The sequence below is a fragment of the Coffea arabica genome, chromosome 6e, assembly GCF_036785885.1.
Source record: "Coffea arabica cultivar ET-39 chromosome 6e, Coffea Arabica ET-39 HiFi, whole genome shotgun sequence".
In the NCBI taxonomy this organism is placed as follows: Eukaryota; Viridiplantae; Streptophyta; class Magnoliopsida; order Gentianales; family Rubiaceae; genus Coffea; species Coffea arabica.
In genome coordinates this window covers 13,091,844-13,119,822 of record NC_092321.1, presented here as the reverse complement: position 1 = coordinate 13,119,822, position 27,979 = coordinate 13,091,844, and the positions used below count along the sequence as shown (strand labels likewise).

At 37.0% G+C, this 27,979-nt stretch overlaps 1 protein-coding gene across 1 annotated transcript; it reads right to left on the bottom strand.

The window, feature by feature from the left end:
* Position 1: 1 nt before the first annotated feature.
* LOC113694557 (formin-like protein 18) lies at positions 2-27,933 on the bottom strand. The gene is given in 27 exon segments (XM_072056022.1): positions 2-391; positions 1,257-1,379; positions 1,934-1,999; positions 2,462-2,531; positions 2,698-2,848; positions 2,929-3,003; positions 3,123-3,225; positions 3,316-3,369; positions 3,476-4,744; positions 10,579-10,654; positions 10,750-10,925; positions 11,336-11,402; positions 11,508-11,576; positions 14,862-14,978; positions 15,091-15,162; positions 16,167-16,261; positions 17,766-17,847; positions 17,940-17,990; positions 18,078-18,158; positions 18,282-18,323; positions 18,480-18,578; positions 19,524-19,595; positions 20,161-20,278; positions 20,378-22,395; positions 22,473-22,694; positions 24,224-24,924; positions 27,423-27,933. Coding segments are annotated over 27 exon segments (6,330 nt in total). The 5' UTR covers positions 27,496-27,933; the 3' UTR covers positions 2-203.
* Positions 27,934-27,979: the final 46 nt, after the last annotated feature.

Here is a 27,979-nt window from a genome sequence, read left to right as displayed (position 1 = left end):
CTAGAAAAAAGCTTCTTTTTTTCATTTCTTCTTTAATATATACTTTATTTTTACATATCTAAACTTATTTCCTAAAACATCAGAAAATTAAGGACACACAAGACTAAAACTTTTTTTTTTCGTTTTCATCTATACTTTTTTTATTTCTTGTGGTATCAAACTATAATAAACAAAGTGTAATGGGCAATTGGGCCTGCATATGCTTAAAAGGTCCTCTTTTGTTTCCCTGTTTCCGTTACAATGGGCCTCGGCCGTTGTCGCTGGACGTGGCCTCCACTTTGTCCTGAAGTGGAAGAAGAATCTTCAGCTCTTGTTTGCACCTCAGCTGTAGCCCATCCCTCTCCAATGAAGGATGGCTGGTAATATCTATACGCCACAAATAACATGAACACTGGCAAAAAAAAAAAAAAAAGTCAATAATTGTATCGGTTGTCATTTTTCTTTTTATTTTTTTTTCGCATATAATTCACAATAGGCTACGTGCTTGAAATATTTAGCCATATTTAGAAGCCTAAATTTAATGATTAAATTGTATATGTAAAAATAGAAACGTTCTTCCATTTTAGCTTCTTGCACTTCAATCCACTCACTAAATAATAGTATGCTTCCAAAGAGTCAAGAGACTAATTTGCGAGCCCCTAGTGGAGGAAGCGGCAGCAATCCGAATGGGAATGCTGATGGCTCGAGAGGCTCAATGGAGAGAAGTGGAGCTCCAGTCTGATTGCAAGGAGGTGGTGGACATGATTAACAAGGAAAACGGGAAAGAAGCTAGAGTTGATATCATTCTAGAGGACATTGCAAACATGAGATGCTTGTTTGACAAATGTACTTTCTCTTTTGTCCATAGAATAGGGAACAAATGTGCACATAGATTAGCAAAGTTTGCTGTCAAGCTAATTAGGAATGTTGAATGGGAAGAGAGCTTTCCCATGTGATGTATCAAACCTTGCAATGTCAAGTTATGAATACAAATATGACTTTTGACAAAAAAAAAAAAAAAGAGACTAATTTGCGAGTCTAAATGTCACTTCCCTTTTTTTTTTTTGTAAATTTTTTTTTGTAAAATTGAATGTTTAGACATCATCTTTTCTAGTAATTAATCTATCCTTTTCACAATTTTAACAATATATATATATTTTTTTTTTCAAAAATATGTTAGGCTGAAAGAAACTACTTGTTCCTGGTTTCTTTTAGGCTTTCTTTTTCACCAAATTTAGGATCAAAAGGGGAACTAGTAAAGTCAGGAACTATTTTACCTGCCCAAATTCGGGCAACAATTGAAGACAAATTCCACACCAGTGTGAAGATAGCAAATGCCACGGCTTTCTTATGAGAACATGATTCCCAAGCGTCCCGAAATCGTCGAATCCAAAATACACCTTCATGAACATATATGCAATTCGTGTCAGCAAATTCTTGAATTTGGGGTACAATACATAGCTATGGTAGGATTTTCTTTCTTTTATGTATGTGTAATAAAATGATAACTTGATGGGAACTGAAATCGGACCTCATGCAACCATATGCTTATATCCTAATGGAGTACTACTTTTATTTTGTGGGATCCATCTTCCAAACATTAGTTTCTTTCAGTTTCAGCAACTAATCACCTAATCCTAAAGAAAGTTGGATCAACAATTCAACATGCTATACTTATAAAGCTCCCCCCAGAAAAATACTGCATAATAAATAGAAGGAGGCTGGTAGTTTGGTGGGGTGACCCTGTCTGGTCTTTGCAGATGAGATGTAGACAGGTTCTTGTGGGTAGGCACTGCTATAACGGTACAAACAATCAAGACTCCAGAGACGTATGTAACATGAATGAATTGAACTACTAACTTTTATGCAATTGTGATGTGCAGATGAAGAAAACAAATTCAGATTTGAGAGAGCAAAAGATTTATTATGGGGTTTTTTTTTTTTGGCTTTTTACCGTAAGCAGTTAATTGAGTGGAATAGGATGAGCAGACTTTTGGCACTGTGAAAACTCCGAAAAAGCCTGTGACAGAAAACAAGCGTCAGCCACCAGAAGAAAGTAAAACCCATTTCCCCACAAGGAATGATCAGAAAAGGAAATCTATAAAGTCTGTCAAAGTACAGAAAATTACTTCAACTTATACTTGTTGAGGTGTTTGGATTGTAATTTTTTATTAATTTTATACACAAATTTTTAATTATTTTTTTATTTCGCGTGTATCAAATCTTTCTTTCGTACTGGTGTTTTTTTTTTCAGAGTTTTTCTTTGGTATAAAATAAAAGAATGTGTGTGAATTTTGTCTTTAGACATGAGAATCTTTTGACGAATACTATAGCAAATGGTAATTAATATGAAATGAGGAGGAAAGAGGATGCATCTTATATGCTTTCAAACAATTCAAAAAAAAAAACAAAAGAAATCGGTGCAATTGCTTCAGCCATGCCATGCTAGAAAGATAAGCATTGGCGTTATGGAAAAACTCACCCAATTTGACCATTTTCCATATGGTTATGGAGCTGCCACACCGTGCCAAAACAAACAGTAGCACTGCCATCTGTCAGAATAGATTTACAAATTGTCAACTACTACTCATAAATTCCCATCAAACATCAAACTGAAATTGTCCCAAAAAATTGATATCATCAAAATTCAAGAAAAAAAAATGGAGAGATCATATGAGCTGGAGGAGTTTTTTTATCCCCCAACCCCATTAATTTTACCTTCATTGTAGTAGCAGGATCTCCAGAGAAGAGAGCTTTGATTTTCAACAGAAACTCATTTACACAGGGAAGAATCAATTTCACCAACCAAACTGCTTCCTCTTCCCCAACAACATAGTCCATGCTTGAATCATCTAAATCAACAGCTCCCCTATTAAATGGTATAAAGCCTTTTGAGAAGAGCCATCAGTTGTAATCACTTTTATCTATTGAAATAAAGAAAAAAATTACCTGGAAATGAGTGATCTGAAGAGGAAAATTGCTGCAAGATAGATCAATCCCAGATAGGATAACACAGATATTGCACTGTCGTTGCCATGATTCAAGAAAATTCAGTCAAGTGCTCTTTATTTAAAACAGATTATTAACAAAACAGAGTTAAAATGTCTTTTCACTCTTCAAGAGCAAGATAAGTAATTAATTACCTGATGTTGAGATCCTTAGCGTATGAAGATGAAATAATGATAAATGTTCCAATGCCAAAGACAAATGCTGATTTTGATGCATCTCTCCACATCACCAAGTCAACTGCAAAACATACTCCAGCAAGAAATGCAAATTGCCATCTAGTAGTCTCTAATAAATATAATTGAATTCAGCACAGAAAATAAATCTTACCAAAGCTCTGTAATTTGCTATGAGTTCTAGGACTTCCCTGAAATTCATCTGGAACTTGAACAACAACAGCAGCAGCAGAAATTTCAGTGCATTTTTTGTGGTAAGAATGTCACATTTCTGATCATGATCAATGGTGTGCAATTGAACAATATGCACTTACTTGGTCTTTTCTTTGTTGGACTTGGATGAACTCTGGCATGGCTGACAACAGGAGGAGACTGTTTCTTCACCAGTGATGGAATTGACATCGGCCTTTCATTGCTCTGACGAAATTTCTTCTCTTCTACCACAACCTTCTTTGGCTTCTGCTCAGCAACACTGATCTCCTTCACAACAAGACTCGTCTTTTCAATCTCAACTTCAATTTCCTGATCACCCTCTTCCTCCAACTCCGCATCCCAATCTTCTTCATCACCATCAGCATCGTCAAAATCGTCAGTGTCTTCTACTATTGGTGGAGATTTGACCTGCTGCTGTCCCGCATTGCTGCTAATATTGCTTGTAATCACCTTCTCTTCACAAACATCAACTTCCTTACAATCTTCATCAAACCTTGTTTTCTCCATTCTAACTATGTTGTCTTCTTTAGGACTCTTATTTGACTCATCAACAACTGCCTTTTCTTTCTCAGACTGCACTTTAGAACTCTTGCCATTATCATCATCAAAATCCTTGCTTGATACAGTTTTTGCTTTCACCAGCTGGAGGGAATTATTAACATTCCCATTAGAAGAGTCCTCAACAGCCTTAATTGAATCTGATTTTACTTTCCTCAATTCAGAAGTCTTCTCACTTGCATTTTCAGTGTTCAAGGCCTTAATGGTCTCTGATTTCAATTTCCTCAATTGAGTTGGATTCTTGTCATTTCCATCAGAGGATTCACTAGAAAACTTTTGAGAAGCAGATCTTATCTTCATACTCTGAATTGGGCTTTTCTCAATTCCATCAACCGAAGCACCCAAATCCTTAATTGCCTCAGATTTTGACTTCTTGCTCTGAGCTGGGCTCCTTTTAATTCCATCAGCAGACATACTCAATTCTCTAAACTGTTCATCAAGATTCTTGTTTGTTTCAGATCTTTGCCTAGCAATCTGAATTGGGCTCTTCTCCAAACTGTCAGATTTCCAAGTTTTCCTCTTCCCACTAGCCCCCACTGGACTCGTTTTTGGCCTCAAGTTCATTTTTTTATCCACTTGAGCTGGAACAATAGCTAATCTATTACTAGTCCCACCATCCTTTTCATCATTTTCTTCTGAATCATTACTACCATTTTTCTCACCATTAAAAACTTTGATGCCACCTTTGACTTCATCAAGCTTCATTCTGCTCTCCCAAACAGACCCTGCCACAACACCAATTCTTGATGATGTAGCTCCACCACCCCCTTTTCTTCTCCCCACATCCATATTCTTGCTTCTTTTGTACAACTCTTATCACTTTCCTCTCTCAGGTAGACAGCAGTAATGAGTACACTGGGGACCCTTTGGTTAAGTAATGGATTGATTGAGGCTTTGATTTCAAGAAATGGCAATTGGTATGATGAAAATCATGAAGACATTGGGATTCCACTCACTAACATAAAAGAAGGGGCGAAGGAGAGGAGTCAGAGAACTCAGGAGAGTAAACAAAAAAGGAAAAAGAAAAAAGTGGACCACAATAGTAACATCCCTCTTCACCTTTTTTCCTCTGTTCTTTAGGCATTTTGCTTAGATTAGGTACATGTTTATACTGTACTGCCACATGTTTGATGTAAGAATGTGAGTAAATCAAGTGCAAGTGTTACTGAAAAAGTGAAAAAGTAAATGTAGTGAGATAATGTTGGGGGATGAATGATTAGGTTATTTAGGATTAGTAGCAGATCTTGAAGGTATTTATTCTCTTACTTTTGTGTCAAAGGATCTGTGTGACTCCTGCAACCGATGCAGGAGAGGCACCGACAAAGGACACTCCCTCAAAGTTACTCATCTCACATGCATACATATGCATCTCAAAAGTACAAAGCTTCGGATTGGAACAGATGAATAAGATTTTTGGTTTTTCGAGTTTACTAATTTGGTCTTTTTTCCGGGCTTCTTTCTTTGTTTTTTTTTTTTTTTGATTAATTCAAAATGCAGTTGTTTACTAGTAGTGAACAAGTCCTACATGCATTATTATGCTCCATGGTCAATAGCAAAAGATTTGAGAAGAGAGAGAGAGAAGAATTTTAGCGTCAGAATCAATTGTTTGTCATCTTTTGGCTAATTTGGGTGGTGGTAGTGTTGTTTTAGCTTTTTATCTGCAACTTACATAAGAGTAAGGGAGGTGGTAGTTCCATATTGAAGTACAGCGTATGACAGTACGAGTAGATGAAGAGAATTTGGCACCTTCTTTGAAGAGGTCCAAGCTACAGCCGCTAAAGTTTTCCCAACAGTTTCTCCGAGAATTAGGTCATAATAGTAAAGGCCCTTATTTTCTTTAAGGACTTTGCTTTAATTCGTTAGTTACATTTAGTCAAGCACCAACCCCCAAGCTACTCTAACATATGAAGACAATGACCGTTATTGATGTTTTACCTTTAGGCACATGGATCATTCTTCATAGAATCAGGTACCAAATTAGTCTAATATACACTTTTACAAATGGTTCCAAGCAAACTTGAGCAACAAAATACATTGTTATCAATCAACTACTTCTAAAGTAGATAGCTACCAAAACAATTTTAAACCTCGATAAAAGTAATGAGTTTTAACGAGTTCGAATGCTTCATCAAAACTCGTCCGAGCTTGAAAGTAATTCTTATATAATTACAATATTACCTTTTTACCGTTTAAGAATTTTATAAAACATACAAGATATCATGTAATTTATCTAAATTATATACCCTTATTGGTCATTTCATAATTATAATTAATATATTACATAAATAAGAATAAATACTCGAGCTACTCGACGAACACTCGAATAGCATAAAACAATACTCGAACTCAACTTGTTTTCTTTGTCGAGTAACTCGAACTCGGTCAACCTGAGTCCGAGTGTTTGATTGAGCTGCTCGCCATCAACCGTAAGTGGTCCTATGAGATCATGAATAATTGGCCCGTTGTACTTGTATTGATTTCTCTCTCTCTCTCTTGGGCTAAATCCTTGAATTAATGTTGTGGGTGGTAATAATGGGCTATGTACATATTTATTTGATTGGTGAAAAATCAATTACAGCTGTGGTAGCTGTTTAATCATGTTCCTTACAGGGGAAAAAGGTAGTTTAATCATGGGATGGATGGGGTCCTACTTCAGGTAAAAATGGTATTGTTTTACCATGCCTAATAATTATTGAGGTTGTTTAACTAAAGTATCAATTATTGCTAATAAGCTTGTGTGACATTTCAAGGTTTGGGTAAACTTTATAACGTGCTAACAGAAAATCTTTACGCGTGCAATACCGTTGAAGATGGCCAAAAAGATGCATTCAATGAAACTTAAAACAGATAATCTTTACTCGAGATACAAGAGGAAACCATCCCTTTCTATATTTTTTTCTGGTTAATCCGGGGTCTAATTAGGCTAAACATTTTTCTTAAGTTCACAATTATTTTGTTTAAACCTTTTTTTTTCCTTGCTATCAGCTGCAAAAGATTCTTCTCCCCTACACCCACCCCCTGGAAACTAGCAAGAGAATATACTAATTTAGTGAAGAGAAAACGTGAGTGTCACACCTAATTTGCTAAAAACATTCATAAAAAAGAACCCATATTGGAGTATTCTTGAGAATCTTCATGAAGCATGAGAATCAGCATCATTATTTTAGGAAAAAAAAAAATTTAAGATCACCCCATAAACTACTCTTAATGCAATTGAAGATGGAGAAATATATCACAAGCAAAATGGTATTTCACTTGAGGTGAGTGATGAACTAATCTTTATGGGCAGGGCAGAGGAAGTATATTTTGTGTGTTTTCATCCGTTTAACTTGGGCATCATCAAGACCTTTACGTAAGTGTAGATATCTGATGAAGACAAATGAATCCAATTCTGACAAGTAAACTGTTCACTAAAATATTTATTTTCCCAAGTCACATTCATTTATAGTGCGGCCCAACTAGGGCTGGTCCTATTTCAATCAGCGCATATTATAAATCTTTTTTTTTTTCCCTATGATAGATGTAAATTATGACAAAACTTAATTGAACACCTGGGATGATTTAGTATTATAATTTATATGAGTAGAATAAATACAACTAGTATTGACAAATAATGCATGCAAAAAGTTATTTATACGAATTAATTTTTTTCTATACAGGTGTACTGTACATACTAATAATCTGTATGTATGTCATATTTTAATTCTTTTAATGCATCAGATTGATGACAAATGTGGTAATTCACTGGAACTTTCTCCTGTCGGTGAATATGTGATGTCAAATCATGGCTAAGACATTAGATTCCGACAAAAAATTGCCTCCTTTGAAGCCTTTACTCAATTCTTTTATGTCGTCTGTCAACACTGCTGCGACCGACACGAGTTTTCTCCACTGCAATTGCCTGCATGCAAAATGGAAAACGTCAGCACTAGAAAGACAAAAATATTTGTACAATACAAGAGAACTCGATGGGGGAATAATGTAGAAAAATTTGTTAAGAGATTCGGCAGCTAGGGATAACCCATCCAAGACCTTCGGTTTCAATTTGGGGTCAATGAAGAATTGAGTTACTCTTAACAGCCAAAGAGATATATATATATATATATATATATATATATATATATATACACACATAAAAGGCATTTTGACCATTGTATTCAAGGGATAATTTCACAAACCTCCCTTGAGATTTATGGTAATTGCAAATAGCACCCCTTAGGTTTAAATAATTACAAAAAACTCCCTTAGAAAATACTTTGAAGCTCACTTTGCTGATGTAAGCAAAAAATCCCCATTAAAAATCCTAAAATGCCCTTAGATGATTATCCTTCAAAAAAACAAAACTCCTCAGTAACGTTAAATTCAAAACATTACTCACATATTTTTATAAAGTTCTTTAGTAAATTTGTTCCTGTCCACTAAAAAAATGTTAATACTTACTTGCCCAACAAAACTAATTCAATAAGAATCTATATGTGGAGGAAACTAACGTTTTTATTTACTCTAAAATCACTACTATATGGAGTAAGATTGGGTTTAGATTTTGTGGGTGTCTATGACGAGATAGAAATTTATCACTCTTGTTCTTCTTTTTTCATTTTTTACTTTTTTCAAACGATTTACTAAATTTAATTTACAATACATTAGTTCTCTTCATGGAGACTTTAAATTCAACATTGGATGAAGGTTATTTTTGTCATTTTAGACAATGAGGGGATATGTGTAATTTTTTAAACTTGGAGAGTACTACCTGAAATTGTTATAAACCTTAGGAGAGGTTTGTGAAATTATCCCTATATTCAAAGCATGGTACTAGCAATAATGACCCCCTTGAATTTTGATGAATATACAAATTAGAATAGGAGAAATTCTTGGATTTGCTCTCTTGGAAATTTTAAACCTATTGAGATCGCAGTTGGTGCCCATTAACTCTTTTTTTTTTTTTTCTCGGACACGATAACTGTTATATAACCTAATCTATTCTACACTAAGGGGGAGGGGGCGGACCTAAGGAGGCCCAGGGAAAATCCGGAGGGAACTAAACCACCACCGGATTAAGCGGTTGCACAACACACCCGCCTGGATTTTTTGAAACAAATCACTTAAATGTGGCATTTTTGGTGGAGGCAAGGTTTGTGCCCATTAACTCAGGGGGTAGCTTTTGTTGCTAGACAAAGGACTGAAGAAGAATCATTTTCTCAATTTCTGTGAACCAAAAGACCCCACAAGCATACCGTTAACGGCACGTGATTTGCGACAAGTACATTACGCCGTTCGTGGACTGCGGCACAGCATAGGATGGTTTTTGGATCTTGAGTCAGTGCTGTGTTTTCTGTGCTAATACCACATTACCCTGACCTAATCCTATAAAAAAATCAACAAAGAAAAAGAAATCTGCAATCTTTTTAGCTTTAGGGGAAGAAAATGAATTAACCAACCTAGAAAGCAAGCAAGCTCTTCACAGAAGATCCAAGTACTGGATCACAATCAAATTGAACTATTTAGCTAAAGAGAAATAATAATATTATTATACGGTTCTACTTTATATTCATTTACATTTTTACGAACCTTAAATTAGCTCCGGATACAACAAAAATTAAGCTGATTAGCTTGGCTGAGAATGTGATTAAAATTAAAGTGATGAGGGTGAGTGGATATCAAATAAGGGGTGTGTGGGGATGTCGTTGCTCTAGCTAAAACATCAATAATAATTGTGATTACGGTAACAAAGATCAAGGACTCAAAAATATGCTACTGTGGAACGGGTGCCAAGGTTTATCAGAATTTTCCAGCCTAGGAATTGAGATAGACATAGACTTGTCCTTATGGTGAAGCCCAAAAGCGAGGTAAATTTTGAATCCACCACTAGTAGTACACCAGTACTTCTGAAGCCTTCTGCAGTAGAGTAGTGGGAAGCGATTTGAACCTCCCTCTGGCCCTTCCCTCAAGTTTGCATTGGTATAACAAAGGAAAATCTTCCCTTGATTTGGCTCATTGGGGGTTGATGTTTGTTGGGTAGTTTGGCTGTTGCTCTGTTGGTTGTAATGGTTGTTCTTGGGTCATTGACTTTAATAGATTCAGAGCTAAATTATTTGTTCTTTCTTTAATTCACAGCTAATTTTGCGTTCACTTTTTGGAAGAGCTTATCTTATCGTGGAGATGTGGGACAGTTTTTGGTATAATTTGTGATTCATGGAGGGAAGAAGAGATGAGAAGACGTAATGTTCCTTACTTCGAAAGAGAAATGAACCTGAAACAAACACACGCAGTTGAATAAAAAATCACCTGGAAACATGTTGCTCTTCTTGACGGCAGCTAAAAGTTGCTACATATATACATGATTGGCAAATAATTTAGCTGAAACAATCTAAAGATTTACCAGAAGATAACTAATTAATACAAAGGAAATGCAGACCACTTTTTTTTTTTTTAACCGAAATCTTTCTTGCCTTCTGTTTATTTTGCTAGAAAGACTTATTCACGACCCACCTACTACAAACAGGTCGTAAATTTCCAGATTCTGCTGAAAAGGATTCATATATAATACACTGGAGTCAGAGAAACTGAAGTCGCCATTAGGAAGATAAGGATTCACGCCTGCTCTTATCAAATTCTAAACGCTGTCAGAACATGCTATCTTACAAACCTAGGACTGGTATAATGCACATTGCTTCCCTACTAACCACCACGATTCGATGTTGAGACTCAAGCAGCCTAATGGACTGGTACAGCTTGTAGCGTTAAAGCATCATAGGCTAGATTGTATAGTCTTAACGTGGAATGGAAGTGGAAGTGGAAGGGTCCAATGTATGATTACCTAACTCTTAATTGGAGAATGTACCATGTGCTCAGCCCCTTTTCCTCGACCATCTAACTGAAGTTTTTCAGCTGCAGCTTCCTTTTCTGCTTTCTTTCGCTCAAACTCAAGCTGCTTGCAATTTTCCTCATGGGCTCGATTGAACATTCTCATAAAGTTGAGAATGGTTGAAATAACTGCAAAATTCAGAATATTATTAAGCCCATGTACCATGTAACATTGTGAAAAGAAGGAAAGCAGCAGAATAAGAACTGCCAGAGATGTTTTTAAGACTAATTAGTGGGGATTGACTGATGTTTCTATTCATTCTACCTTCAAATTTCAAAACTTCATCAACTTAAATCCACTTTCTCTTGGTTCCAGTGGTTTCTTTTCTTTGAAAGTTTCTCTAATCTGTATGGTAATAAAACCCCCAAGTCCGATTACCAAACTTAAAGATAAAAAGCATTCCCAAACACTTTGCTTGAAATCCACGGAAGCCATCCTAAAGATGCAACCACACTGTAGAAATTATGAGTGCTGAAGTCACCACATCTTCCAGACCTAAAACCAAACTAGTAATATATAGTAAAGTAATCTCAAACACCTTGTTCAAATGGGCAACGAGATGGATCTTCTCCAAAGTACAGAATCAACGCATCAACATTTCTGCCCTGCAAAGATTCAAGTAATAGAAAGAGGCACAAGAACAAGTTAACATCATGCCCACCTGAGAAAAGATTACTGCAGCAAAATTTAGGATGCTAGACGAGACATACCACCCCAGAATAGAGTGAAGCCAAGGATCTCACTTCTCCTTCAGCAAAAGAGAGGAACTCTTTCAAGGCCTGATAGTGGAAGCCCATACAAGTAATGAAATGAGCAGACAAAGATATGAAAAGAAAAACAAAATGAAAACAGATATCAGAATGGAAGACAAAGGGGCAAACATAACCTAAAAATAATGTGCAACAGATAAAGTGCCGTCCAACAATCCTTCCAAGGTATCAATACAAGCTGTAATGGCCACCTACCAAAAAAATAAGTGAAGTACCACGGTAATCTTGATTTGCCTAAAGAGATTTTTCTCGTCTCCAAAAGTTCCATATGCTCAATAAATATGGTTCCAAAGTGCTAATCTGCCACTTGCCACCCCTGAATGTCTCCTAAGCTCTTCCTTCTAACCTCCAGGTTGTCCATATATTTTTCCAATGATTGACTATTAAGCAATGCAAAAGCAGATTAGAGTCTTCCCCATTTTTCTACCACACGAGACACCAATAAATGGAACTAGTTCTTTTTTTTTTTTTCATATTTTGTGCACTTTGGATAGCATTTTATGTTGCAGACCAAGTGATAAAAGGAACTTTCTTTGGTGCCTTGGTCCTTTTTTGTTTCACAATTTCTTTTTGAGTATCTCTGTCAAAGGGAAGGGATGGAATGAGGAAGCAAGGGAAACTGAAGGATTGATATACAAACCACCATTCCATGATAAGAGAAAAGAAGGCCCTTGCTACCCCAAAGTCAGTTTTTAAAGGAAAGCTTTCAGCCCTATTGCTGCTAACCTCTCATGCAAAGATTTTAGTGTTAAAATCCTGGGCTTTTGGTTGGTCTGCATTTATCACATCCTCTTCCAACCAGATAAACATACAGGTCTACAATAATGATCCTGGTCAGATTCTACTTCCCAATAGTATAAACATGCCTAAAATGTGGATCTCAAATATTCCCCCTCCCCCCACCCCCACCCTCCTTCCTGATGATTATTATAGCAATACTAGCTTCTGTAAGAGCAATTAGAAAGAGGTTGGAAAACCTCGTCACGAATTTCTCCTGCCACACAACTCATCAATACAGAGTTTCACCCCAGTGCCTTCTCTCAAACAAATTACATTTTCCCCCTCATCTCGCAACCTGTCTCAAATAGGCAATTGCTAACGCTATTTGAAATAAATGCAAACCTCCACATTAGTAGTTGTTCTAGTAGTTACCTCCATTACAATCCTTCAAAGAGGCATTTCTTCATACGGAGTCTCAGCATCCACCACTTGACAATGAAAAGTCAGAGGATCTCTAGTACCTCGCACTCCCACTCCAATAGGTGCTTTTATTGGGATTCAAAATACTTTGCAACACTGTGGGATGCATAGGAAATGCTTCACTTTGCTTTATGGAATTCTTACCCTAGTAGCTTTGCCACCTTTCACTAAACAATCCTTTTCGGACATGCTAGGTTTTTCTCTGACCTCTCAATTGTGGATCCCTGTAGTTTACAAGCAAGGCTAGTCCAAGGTATTTATGAAGTACCAAACTTGACGATGGACAGTATTTCACATTCAGGTAAATCAACAGCCCAACCCGCCAAGGAAAAGAGTTCATCAATTAAGGTAAGTCCTAACTGCTTCTCGTTTATAAACTATCGAAGTCCCCCATATCCCAAAAGCTGAGGCAGCATCTCGTCTCCAGTAATTGCCCCAGTTAGCCTATATAACCCAAGGAAAGAAACACAATCACTTTTCACCTCCTTCATCCATTCCCAAAGCTTAATTCCATCATTATTTGAAATTTTTTCATGCAATTATGTAGGAAACCCCTGACAACACCCAGCTATATTGTTAGACAAAATAGGAGTTATTAACTGCGACACTAAACCCCTACCCACAACCTCCACACTCAGCCCAAGAAAACTACTAAGTGGGGAATATACAACCTGAATCTGCCAGCAATCCAAAGGCTCAAATCACATTTAATACATGTTTGATTTTTTGTTTTCTGTAACCAGATAAGACAAGGTTTCCAGGATGAAGCCAAGGTTTAAAAAATCCATCCAGGTCATTTGCCTTCCCGTACTCCAGGATACTATTCTTATCTTTATTATGGAAAATAATCCTCTCTTCATCCAGGTCATTAGCCTACCCACTTTCCAGGATAAATTCTTATTATTATGGAAAGTTCCCCCACTCCTCATCAGCACCTTTTCCTATTCTTTCTTTATAATCCACAGTACATTCAAGAAACTTTAGTTCTATGCTTCTTTTGGTCCTCAAACATTGGGCTGTTTTCTTCTGCTGTTAAGCTAAATGAAGTCCATGCACTCTCTCCTTCTTAGACATTGAATTAGATAAATACTAATCCATAACTCCAAAACAAACAGTCTCCAATCTTATTTGTGAAGGCCTACATAATCATTGAGAATATCCTTAAAGATTTCCAAATTAAAGAAACTAAGTTACAAATTAGAAACCTCTTGTTGAATAAACTATTTCATTTTGCCAGAGTATCATTAATTATTCCATAGCCAGGAAAAGGAATGAAAAAGATTAATGTCAATGCCAAGTCAAAACAAAAGGAAGGGATGGCACAAGCTCTCAGATCAGTTTAAACATGCAATAAATGGATGAGTACAACTCAAATGATCCACTTGAACAAATACCAACTGGAAAGTCACAATACTAGACTCATGGAGGTAAACTTCAAGACTTAGAAGGCTAACGTATACCAGTTGTATATGTGCTAGCATATGTTATCTAGTGAATGTCTCAACAGGTGAAATCGTGATAAACCACAATTTCCATCCTAGAAGACAGCTGATTGTCTGCGCAACACTGACTGAAGACAAAACATTTTCAAGGAATATTGGGATCAACTCTCACAACATCAAAACTCAGCAGAGGTGACGTAATGGAGTGCACAATTAATTTAAATTGACATGTTTTATTCTTTTCCATGGCACCAATAAAAGAGGAGATGTCAATAGACCTCTTCCGTTTAAATGCTAAATTGAGTCCAGCCTTCCACCTTAGAGATGCTTAATTATCAGATACAAACATTCCTATTTCTTATCTAAGATTTGTCTATTCCTTGCATATGCAAAATCAACTTAAATTATTTTGCAGTCACCAATAACAGCAAAGCTTTTGATGCTTACTGTGACTCAACAGTAGCACAGGAGAGAAGAACTGGCCTAACAAGTTTGCCAGTTGTAGTTGGATATGCTCAACAGTGTAGCACAACATTAAGCTATTTCCAGGACTTCAAAGACGTGTGATAAAGCAGTGGGCAGTTGAAGCAAATTTTTGTGATCCGAAAAAGAATGTTGAGAATTTGTATGTAAATAGGAGCTCAAATGATACCTTGCAAAAATTTTCAGACACAGTCCCATCATTTTCAGACATGGACAACTCCTGTATGACCTTTTCAAGTCCTTTGCTAATAGCTTGCATCTCCTCTGCCAAAATTTTCAATTGGACCTGGATACCATATATAACTCAATAACAGATTCTAAATGAAACTGAAAAGTCCAATCAGCAGACACCACCTATGCTGGATTGGGTAATTATTATTACTACAATAAATGTATACCTTTGAAGCAGGTTCCAAGCTAGATAGATCTTTGGAAAAATCCAGAAGTTCTGGCAGTTTATCAGCAAGCACCTAATGAAATATTTAACAAAAAATTGTAATCAAACAATGAACAAGAAAAATGTCAATGAAAATTTTATTGGTCAGAGCTCAAAAGTCAACAGCATCAGTAACTTTAAAGCAAACAACTAGTAATTTGTAGTAACAGACACAGACGAAGTTCAGAAGGAAAAACAAAAAGTCATCGTCAAATGATGAATAAGTTTGACAAATAAAATAACAATTGTGTTTACTTGACAAACCAAAGGTTAGGCTTGGCTTTACAGTCATAACATTGCTGCAGCATGGACCTGTGATTGCCTAAGATTAGCTACTACATTGCACAATGGCTGCAGTGTTTGTATGCAGGTATTACAGAAAGCAGTTTGAAGGTTAATTGATATCAATACATCACAGTAAACAGGATAAACTCGTGATGCTTAACATGTGAAAATTTAATTAAAAAATAATTACAGTGGAGAATAGCAGTCAAATATTTAGAAAATATGTGTTATCATATGGACAACCACTGGCTCAAGCAAGGGCTGTCTCAGATACTCTAGACAACATTGGTCTAATAGCACAACGTTAGAGACAAGCAGGTGGTCACAGAAACATAAAGAATACAACTAATCAACAGGGATTGCACAAACTCCAATGGCAACAGACTGTCCTTTGTGGAAATTGCAAAAGGTTGGACTGCAAGGCAGTGATGAGGAAAAACCACAGCAACAAGAGGGCAAAGAATGTAACTTTTTGAGTTTCTCCATCAAAGAGGTAAGGCATTTGCATAAACAGCAATAAAGCATCAGTCATTATCTCCAGCAACGAAACAATGATGAAATCTCAAATTTCTCGAAATAAACATTTTAAATGGATACACGAGATCTTCACCATAGGCACCATTCAAATTAATACAATACATTCACGTATTGGCAACAAAAATGCACAGCAGAAGTGCTCAAAAAGCACAACATGCATATACATATACCAATACCATAAGCATTAGAGACTAGTCATGAAATCGTGATCTGCACCTTGCAAAGGTAATGCATTAGTGTCATCTTGTTATTTCGAGCGCGTGTATCGGTAAGTTTAAGAAGGCTGTCTAATCTGAACCCGACTGCAGAGCCTATCACAAAAGCATCAAGGTAATCAGACAGCAAACTCATGATGCCAGAAAGAAAAAAGCATTAACATCCAAAACTCATAAGCAATGTTTCATGAGATGAAAAATGAGAATATAAGGAGCCAATAAAAGAAGGCAGTGGAAATTAAATATTGAAATATTCAAGAATCCATGTACAGCTTTCTTACGATTAAAATTCAATTAGTTACCATAAGCAATATTTTAAACTACAAATATTTTCCTTGGCCTTCGAAGCACTTTCAGCTGTGAAATTGAGCTGCACCTGCTGTTTATAAAAATAACTGTACAAGAACAAACTCATACAACAAGTGCTTAGTAAAATGTACAATTGAATTAAAATTCAAATCCACATTTCAGGTGATTACAGGTCTTAGAGGCAAAAAAAGATCATGGGATCTAATGAACATGAGCCAAAAATTTAAAGAATGCCCTGAGAAGACCTGTGTGGCTGGACTTGAGAGGCATTCAATCAATTACATCACGAATTTCTTGAAAGCATAGCCAACAGCAGAAATTATGATAATTTTGGTTGATCTTTGCACAAAATACTTTTCCTTAAGAGGCACTAACAACGTCAAAAAAAAGGAAAAGCTACCAAAAGAAAACATGAAAACAACATACAAGTAAAGGGTAGAGGCTGTAACCTAAGACATAATCACTTGTGCAGAAAATACAAATATACAACAATTGATTGGAGATCAATATCTTGCACTGGCAGAAATCCTCGATCCTCTATTTATATGTACTTAGATTTCATGATAAAGAAGATCAGTGGTGGAGCCAAGCATAAGTTTCAGTGGGACAAAGACAACATAGAAGATGTTTATTGTTCTTTTTCCCCTAAAAATAAGAATGACAAAAATATTCACATAATAAGTAAAAATAATACAACTATCTCCAAAAGAAAAGTTACAAAAATTGTATGAGTAGTATAACATAAAATGACACATTGGAATTCACTAATAGAATAATTGTTTTCCTTCATAAATTACATATAACCTATTACAATTGCTTGAGATAAGTTTTCAACGTTTTGTGTTTGCTTGGGATGAAGGCGGGACAAAGGAGGTGATCAAAGGAGAAGAGTTGGAGAGAGAATAAATATTACTTGCTTTTTATGGGTTAAAAGGAGATCAGGAGGCAAAACAAATAACTCAACTACTTCTAGGCAAATTAAGATTTTTGTTTTATTGAAAGTCCATACAACTTTTTTATCTTATAATTAACAAAGTACAAGAAGTTACAAGGAAACTAGATAATTGAAGCAAGAGGTTCTTGGATTTCTACCTACCATTTCCATTAAGTTACCAAACTAGTATATGTTAATTTTCACTTAACAATAACCTAGTGGTGGCAAAAATCAAATATCATGAATACTATAGTTATACAATTTTCAAGGAGGCAGTGGGGGCATGTGCCCCTAGTGTGAATCCACCGCTGGAAAAGATAAATGAAATCCTTCTCTGACCAACTATGAAGTACATACCCCTTGCAGTTCCCTGGTTCAATGCATTTCCCAATGAAAGAATTGTTTGCATGATTCTCTTCAATTTGACTGAACTCCTGATCTGATGAATATAGTTTAAGATATATGAATAAGATATTGATTGCAACTGAACAATTGAATAAAGAGACATAATCAGCATGTGGAAAATATTGCCTGATCAGCTGCAGAATTTACAATATTTAGATTCTTCTGTAGCTCAGAAACCTGTAAATGACAAGACAAAGCATAAAGTTATAGGACGCAAGCCCATTAATTGTAAAGGCCAAATCAACATATGTATTGTTTGCAAACCTGGGAGTGGAACTGAATCTTAAAAGAGAAAACTCTGAGCTTAGATTCTATTCGTGGTACTTGCATCAACTCCAAGAAGAACTGAAAAGAACACAAAAATAATACCATTTTTAACTCAGTTGAGCTGGCCAAACAGAACGGCAAATTTATTCCTTCTTGATAGAAAGAAAATAATTTAAAGTGGATAACCAAAATTAAAGAAACCTGTTCACATTTTCCTAACTTATCTTTCTCTCCTTTATAACCCTGAAAAAAATAAAATGGAAAAATACTTACATGTTAGACAAGGAAGAGTAGAAAGATTACTTAATCTGTACTAGTCATTTTCACCTGGGTACAGCTCCCACACTCTGTAAACTCCCAGAGAAAACAGATATCATAATAAGCTAACATGAGTATTACCTTTAGCAGTTCCATTTCCTCTTTTGTTGGGCAAAATTTTATCAGGTTTTCAACCTGATCGTCATCCAGTGCTGAATCTTCCAAGGCAAGCACTGAACTCTGTAGGTAATTCAATATTTTATGATATAATTTTCAGAAACATAATTAACACAACAATTTTGGAAAAGAGTGCAACTGAATCTGAGAGAGGAGAGGTCTGGTAGTAAAGGCAAAGGAAGAAAATAAAACAGAGAGGGAGGACGATAATTTGTTATAAGACTTTTAAGGCCTAAACTAGTTCTTATGTGAATATGTTTAAACAGGAAAGGCAGATGTAAGACTACCCAAGATGGACACAGCATGCTTGAAGTGTCTTGCTAGCACTTAGGTAGAGAAGCGGTTGTAAGCAAGGTACAGATACAAATAAGTAAGACAACACACTAAATCTTGAGAATCCCTCAGGAATGAAGACTTAAAAATGTAATATCATCACTTGAGTAAAACCAAATATTTGTATCAACACCATTTTACCAAGTCACAAATTCTTGAGAATAAGTCCTAACAATATCATAAACTTCATTCGCTAAAATTGGTCTAATAAATTTGACTTTGTTAGAATGCTTGTGTACATTCTTTGCCTATCAATAAAAGATGCCATTTATGTATAAAAAAAATTTACTTTCTTAGTAATGCAAAAATAAAGGCCAGCATATAGTTCAAACCCATTGGCCATGCTTTCCTGCAAAAATGCAAGATATAGCAAACTAGACAGCAAGACTATTGGTAATGAATGTTTTCACAAGGGAAGCTATATAAGATAACAATGCAGAAAACTACAATAGCTAGGCTATCAGATATCTTCGCATCAATCAATTTTTTATTATTTATCACTGAACACCAAAAAAAAAAAAAACAGAACTATCATGGACCTAAAGCTATATAAAATCCATAAATATTGGTGTAAAAGTAAATCCTCTTAAGGATAAAAATATCATAAAGTTCCAGAGTAAGTGAAAATCTTAGACAGAACCATTCTGAGAAGTAACAATACCACAGGAAACTTACCAATAAGTCGGGCAATGGTATCTTTATCTTTGACAGCATGATCTCACAATTATATGCACGCCTATGATCAATCTGCAAAATTAGAAATTCATAAACTCTTTTTATATTACCAAGTGCCAAGAATTCAATAACTTAGTATCTTTTCTCCACAGAAGTGTGTTATGTGAGCAGTACTTTTTACTGATTTTTCCAGCCTACCTTAAGGACCGCAGAAAGGTATTACTTTCTGCCATCTCCTTGACGACTACAATATTAAATGCCACAATTGAATAGGTATATGGACACAATGCACTGCCAGCAATGGAAGTATCTTTAAGATTAAACAGCCAAAAGTTCCAATTACTCAAGCTTTACGATTTAACAAATTGATGGAAACATGTCCACAGCCTGATTGCCCTTGAGTGTATGTTGGAGCTGTTCTGTAAATGAGTTACCTTTGAAAATTTAGGAATGTATCCAGTATGTCATGGGTAATCAAAACACATTAAATTTATACCATTTTTAAAAGTGCACATTACACCAGAGCTTATCTGAATTCCTAGACATGACCACAACACAGTAATGTATGGCACTAGCCTGAGACAAGCATTAAAAAACTATGAGAAAACACACTTAACCTCAAAGAGAAAATAAATACCAGTTGCACTTTCTCAGGTTTTTGCCCCAGTGATGCCCGCGAATTTGCTTTCCTGTCTGAGCTTGGAACTGCAGCTGAGAAGAGTGATTCAAGTTCGGAAATATCAATCTCTGGAGCCCTAATCAACACACACAAAAGATTACAAAATTGAAGGCCCAGAAATACAAAATCAACGAATCACTTCCCAAATTTGTCATTTGTGCAAACTGCAACATACTTGGCAGTGTCACCAGATTTCTGTGACTCAGCCCACAAGCTTCCTTGCACAGCTCTTGTTAATTTCAGCCAATGCAGAGGCTTCAATTTTTTGGTCTGATTGCTTTTTGATGGTATGGTACGTGATAATAAGTTTCTTCCTTTACCAGGCAGAGGAGCAGAAGGAGGAGGGGGAGATGGTGACAAACTACCACTGCTACCAGTAGCCGTTGAAACAGAATGAGTTGGCCCAAAACCTCCTTTAAGATTCCCATTAGAAGGGAGCGGAGGAGGAGGCGCTGATGGAATCAAAGAGGAGCTATCCTTGGCTGAGGCAGCCATCGTCGGAGGAGGGGGTGGTGGGGGCCTCACTGATAAATTTTTATGTCCTGCAGAAGGTCCAGAGACTAAAGGAGGAGGTGGTGGTGGAGGTGGGCCACCTATAGGAGTTGAAATCTCCTTCAACGGAGGGACTGGAGGAGGAGGAGGTGGGGTTGGAGGGGATGGAACTTGAGGCATTCCATCTCTAGAAGATGAGGGCGTTGCTGGAGGAGGTGGTGGTGGAGGTGGGCCACCTATAGGAGTTGAAATCTCCTTCAAGGGAGGGACTGGAGGAGGAGGAGGTGGAGTTGGAGGGGATGGAACTTGAGGCATTCCATCTCTAGAAGATGAGGGCGTTGCTGGAGGGGTCAGAGTTGGTGGAGGAGGAGGGGGAGGTGGCCCAGTTCTACCAACGTCACTTTCTGTTAAAGAAGCAGCAGTATCAGGTGGAGAAGGTGGTGAGGGTGGCCCAGTTCTTCTAGGCAAAGTCTCTGGAAAAGAAGCAGTCGAAAGCTGAGGCAGTGGAGGAAGTAGTGGTGCTGCTTTGGTAGCACTAGTTGCATGTACAATCAATGTAGCATTTATAGGTGGTGATGGTGGGGGAGGTGGTGGTGAAGAAGCCCTGCTATTAGTTGCTTTTTCTGCTATGGTTGATGCAGTAAAAGGCAGTGGGAGTAGAGGGGTTGGTGGGGGAGGTGGTGGTCCAGTTCTTCTGGGTGAAGTAACAAAAGAAGATTCAGTTGAAACCTGAGGGGATAGAGAAGCTACTTGGCATGTTCCAGTACTGCTAGTTGCATTTTCAATCAAAGAAGTAGTTGGCGGTGGGGGTGGTGATGGGGGAGCCCTACTACTAGCTACTTCTGCTGCTATAGATGAAACAGTGGGAAGGGGTGGAGGTGGAGGTGGAGGAGGTCTGGTTATTTTATCCATCAGAGGAGGTGTGGTAGGGTGTGGGGGCAATGGAGGAGGGGATGGAGAATCAATAATTGCATCCTTTAGAGGTTGAGGTGAAGGAATAGGTTTAGTTGAAGGAGTAATTGTATGAGGTTCAGGCTCAGTTGCAGAGAAAATTGGGACTATTTTTTTCTCACCAATTTCCTGTGGAGATATGCAAGGTTCATTTTGGGATGATACTTCTGCAGGTGTGGTTTCTGAAGTATGCTTTTCCTGATAAGCTGGCAAGAGAGGTGAAGCTGTAGGCATAACGTCTGAATGTGAATATGTAAGACTAGACTTTTCAGCAGTGATCATACAAGATTCAGACGGAGCAACCGGATGTGGCAATTTTGCAGTCACTATACCACTCTGTACAGATTGCGATCCTACTGTCTGTTTATTCACATCTACATCCAAGAGAGAACCGGTAGAGGAGCCAGACTGCTCCTTGGACATCAAGTACGTGGAAATCTTAACAATTTCCTCTAAAGCTGCAGAGTTTTCTTTCTCCTGAAGCTTTTCAGCTGCCATTTCTTTTGGGGATGTGCCGCTTCCCATAGTATGGAAAGCATCAGCAGCCAACTTTTCTTGGACAACATTTGATGCAGCCACTTGGTGAATCACACTGAGTGCAGCCTCTGCCTTTGGAATCAGCCAATCCACACTGCTAAAGATCTCATTAACTTTTGCAAATGCCTCCACTGGAAGGCCGTCTTTCTCTTCAAAACAGGACATATTCCCCGGAACTACGGAAGTTGCTGCATCCATCTCCGAGAAAAGGACCTTCATTACAAGGTCATTAATGTGATGATGCCTCCTACTGAAGAAAACCACATTTAATCACAAGCAAAGTAACATACCTCTGCCCTGAAATTTTTTGGAAACAGATCCTTGGCATCCCACAATATGTCAATTTCATCGCGATTAAGCATTAAAATATTTGATCTGATAAAGGCAGTGTTAAACATAGCTCGGAAAATCATCTTTTCACGTTGCATGTCATCGTACAAGCTAATACACTCCAGGACAACATCACCTTGGATACAGCAGTTTATATCAATCTTAACCAACTCACATTCTGCCTACAAACATGCAATAAGGTTCATATGTTATGATCAAAAGCCTAGTCCAACAAAATACAACATATAAAGTATAAATAGAAAATTGGAACAACATAACCTGTTCAAGTAGAAAATATGTTGTAGCGTAAATCTCAGGTCTCTACTATCCAAAATCAATACAGAGCTTTTGTAAACTAATTTAGTGAACATAAACTCATTATCGATGAAATAAGAAAACATCAAGAGTTAAGCCCTTAGTTCATAGGAAGTCCTTAGCGTCCTCAAAGCTTGGTCATTTGGTGTTATTATTAATGGCTGTTCATCCTCACATTCCCAGGATCTAGATCCAATTCCCAGAAGTAAGAGTCAGAAAAGGCATTCCTCCAACTTATAGGTTTAAACTATCAAAAATCCAGATTGAAATGACCCAAGACAAAACAGCTCCTCATAATATAAGAAGATAAATGTTTATTCCAGGAAGTTGTTCTTGTATTTCAGGCAATGATACTTTCAAAATTATTTGCTATAGCAATATTTCATATTGATGCTTCTTTGGATTTTTAAAAAAGGAAAATCTGAGAAAAATTAACTGACAAGTTCTAGTGGTACAATAAAGGCTGTGGCTTCAGCAATAATACATGTATATTGCCAGTTCTGAATAAAATGGATAAGAGAAAAAAAAAAAAAAAAAAAAAACTTGGTTGTCATGACCCTAGCCTCTGTCCAGGATAGCACTTGAGAAGCGTAGTCTCAAAAGTCATTTAAGATTATATCTTCTCTAGGTTCTAATAGCTGAGAAGTTGCATTCTGCCCATCTAAGAGTCTATTCTAACAAACCAAAGAAGTTGCCTCATCCTTATATTATTCAACTTCTGTTAACTTGTACCATTTTGGTTGATGTAGAGCCCAGTGGCTGCCCAACAAATACAACAATTCGACAAAATAAGGTTTCACCAAGTCAAACATTTGTGCTTAGGTTCCTTGGTTTCGACTGGACTTAAATACTTTTCAACAGGCAGAATTTGGAATGCAACCCAAACTGGAGAAGGTGATGGGCCTGATGGCCTTCAGCAAGTCTTGTCCAATTAGCAAAAAACTAAAACCAGTCTAGTGATCCCCTCCCCAACCCCCCAAAAAAAACGGAAGGAAAAAAAAATCCCCCAATACTACCATGATGCTAAAAGAGAATGTTGGTTATCACTCCTGAAACTGGAAGACATACTGTGTGATCCAAGAACCACTGTCTTGCACAAGGATGCGTTTGAAGTAAAACAGCCAACTCTCAGTCTTAAAACATCTCACTTCTTTGTTTAGGACAGCAAGAGCAACACTAATACTGATCCTTCACTACTAGACTCTTGAGTTCAAACAGATGAATGAATGCCAGAATCACCATAAAATATGCAAACGAAGGTGACACACTCTGGACTCTGTGTCCAAACTGATGAACATCTGAGCCAATAAAGTGAACAACATACAATTTCCCTAAGAATAGCGATGATTTGCACATCGAAAAACGTATAACCAAGGCATAAGTCATAATAATTTACCTGTTTGTAATGCCTAACAGCTTTACTCCTCTTTGGAGTTGAGAATAAAACCTTTGGAGCACGATCAGCAACAAGAGAGGGGTCCTGACCGTAAATACGAAATATTGGTCGAAAACCACCCTCTCCGTCAAAATTAGGTATCATTCTGATAATGACACAATCCAAAGCAAGTGCCCTATCCAGTGGTGGCCACTGTGATACTAGATTCCTCCTTGAAACATACTGCAAGTACCTTAACTGAGAAGGAATTGGATTCAACGGTGCAAGCAAGTGGAGCAGTTCCCGTGGAGCCTGCTTATAAACCATGTCCAGTGTTTTCTGCTCCCCACTGTATTGTTTCCTATATATCAACAATGCGGCCAACATGAAAGCTAAAACTGGCCAACCACCACGTTCACAGTGCATTACAAGCAGATTTTGCTGTCCAAGTGAAAGCCAGCTTTCACTAGATCTCAAAAAGTGATGGATCACCTCCATGGGGAGTAATGGGCAACCCTCATACTGACGAGGATAATCCATTATGGTCATATCATATTCAGACAAAGCATTTGCAATCCGGCTCTGCCACTCAGCGTCACGAAAATTGAAAACCAAGATTGAGGCATCAGGAAACTGATCCCGGAGTTGACTAATGACGCCTCCTACATAGCCTTTGTAGTTTTCTTCATCCCAAACATCAGTTGTAAAACAGCAATCAAATACTACAGAGACAACATTAGAAATAGTTGGTCCTTAATCAATAATAAAATTAGGACTTTCTTGTTTTACAGCAAAGAGAAGACCAATCACAATGAATACTCTTAGAAAGCTAATTGTACCAGGGAAATAGTTCATCACTTGTAAACAACCAAGTAATCATCTTTTTGATTAACATTTTACAGATTTACATGTAAGTTCTTTGTTAGAAGAAGCAGTAAACATCGGTTCTCAGAACCAGGATCTCACCAAAGGGAGGGGTGATTTGGAGAAAGAAATGCTGTACAACATGTTATCTTACAATACAGCAGTTGCAAAGGAAAACTGATGGAATCAAATGAAGCATTTTTTCCACAGGCCCAAAGGAGAAAAAAAGTACAAGAATTGCACCAGGTACAATGCTGCGTATCATAAAAAAAAGAAAAGATCCTCTATGGGCAATGCACTAACACAAAGAATTATAAAAATTGATCAAACTACATCTAAAGAGAAGAAAGAAATCTAATCTAATTGCAGAAAATCAGAGAGGGAGAGAGAAAATTTAAGAAAATTCTTGTGCAAAATAAGTATCTAAATAAAAAATTCTATACAATTGTATAAATTATGATAAAATCTCTCGGAAGTTAGAGGGGTGACAGCCCCTCCTGACCTGCCTCTGCTACTGGCACAGATGCACCTCAAATTTTCTGAACAAAGTTTATTCCTGATAGATACCATTTCAAAAGAACATTTTCTTCAAAGCCTCACAGCTTGCAGATAAACATCTTGACATCAAGGCTAGAGGTCCCTAACAATCAGTTGTTAGCATTTTCCATTGCAAGATGCAACACAGATCCACCATGAATTCAATTGGCGAAGCTCATGGCCAACTAAAATCAAAATAAAGTCACAAATACGCAAAATGACAATTCCACACCTCCCTCAAACTGAAAATATTTCTGTCCCAAGTATCAGGACTGGAACAACTCTTCCATAAGACATTCAACCTGAATCACTTAAAAAAGCCTCAATGTTTCTAAGCTACTGATTGGTCACTAAAAGGTTGTGGTAAATGTAACCCATGAAGCAATTGAAAACACTCCCAAACAGGACAGATCACCTCAATATTTTCTGCTACCATCTTGTCTTGAAAGGACATGACATACATGTTCTATCAGTACTACAGCTTTGCAAAAAAAAATGGATCACATTTCCAGCAGCATTCTCTAATTTCAGACATGGCTTGCCAAATTATATTCCTAAAAATTCCTGAAAAGCATCTTTTGAAGAAATGCTTAAAAATTATATTTAAAAAATCTGTGACAATTTTAACACTCCAGGTAGATGAATTTGATGCTAATGGAGAAAAGGAGAAAAAGCAAACAAGGAAAAAGTGATTGAAGGTGATTCAAGTTTTTTCTACTTACAATTTATTTCAAGAAAATATCCACCAAAACAGAAATAAAGCAGATAATGATCAGTACAACGTGTGACTATTTTAATTTCCATCTTCATCGATTCCTTCATATAGAAATTTTCAGCAAAAACATTTATTTATTTCAAAACAAGAGAAGACCTTATAGATTCCTTCTTTGTGTAGAAAAACTAAATAAGTACACGCAGCTCTCCTCGGAGTGTTAAAATTTGTTCCGTGTAATTAAAATGTCTCTATTTGCACATGTTCTCGGAATTCCATTGTCAAAACCATCTTGAAAACGTTTCAAGAGAGTTATGGAAATGGACATCAACGTCCTTCAGGTATGCACCTAATCTTATTCTGTACACCTGTTGCCATTGCTGCACGTGCATAACGCTTGCTCAGTCGGACCAATTCTAAGGGCCTGACTTAGTTGCAGACAATGAATAAGTTATTTGAAGCTTAAGAAAGCTGATTTGGAGAAGCTGCAAGGGAGGCGCTACTGTCAACATCTTTAGCATTTTAAAACCTTGCAAAAAGCAACACACTGTCAAGGTTTCCAAGAGATTTTCATTAATCAGAAACAGGCTCTAGACCACCTAAAGACTAACATCGACCACTATGATTTTGACTAACACCTAGAGGAATTAGTCCTTCTTTCCCCATATAACCAGCAAACTAACTCCTTACACAGTGCTTCGAGACCACAACGACGTCATCAACAACTCATTTATGGAAATTTAACAGAAAAAACCTTACAAATGCAAACTGCATTTACTCAAGAAACATGAAATCAAATTGCATTCCACTATCTCAGTTGAACTATCATTGCTGTAATGCTAATCAAAACAACTCCAACCAATGCATTACCTTCCAATTCGACATTAATCTTTGAAAAAAAAATCCTAACATATGTATTTATTAATACAATCAAAATTAGTTCACATTTCAACGACGTTACTGAACTTCAAATCACCAAAATTTCAAAATTAACGTACACTCGTACAGTTAATTTGACACAATCCATACAATACAACCAAGCAACAAATATTCAGCTCAAAACACCAGAATTACAAAATATACGAGGATAGATATCGCAGAACAAACCGTAAACACGCTCGGAGATCTCCAGGAGTCCATCCGGCGGCTTCCGATAAAACAATTTCCGCAACAGTGCCATTTTTCACTTCTCCAAAATTATTTATACTATAAATACACCTTCCAATTACCGAATGATCGTCTCTGTACAGATATGCACGTACATTTACGTACGCGTATGCGTATACGTAATCGAAATTGGAGGAAAATGACAGGGATTCTCGATTACTTTTCTCCTCCGGCAAGAGTGAAAATTTTGAAAAAGCGATTTTTTTGGTTAGCTTTTACGGATTTCGTTATTGTTTTTGAGTATTTTCAGTGTTTCTTCTGAAAATGGAAGCTGAAGAAAGAAAGCTGCGTGAGGGATCATACCGGATTTAGTTATTCACGAAACGAACCGACTCCAGGGTGGGAAGGAGGGGACACGTCAGCACTCAAACGACGACGTGTATTGCCGTATTACCACCCACGTAGAAAAACGAACGAAAACGACAAATCAGCAGACACAACTTAATTCAAACTTGAGGTTCCACCATTTTATCCCTCGTGATCAACTTTTATACCGG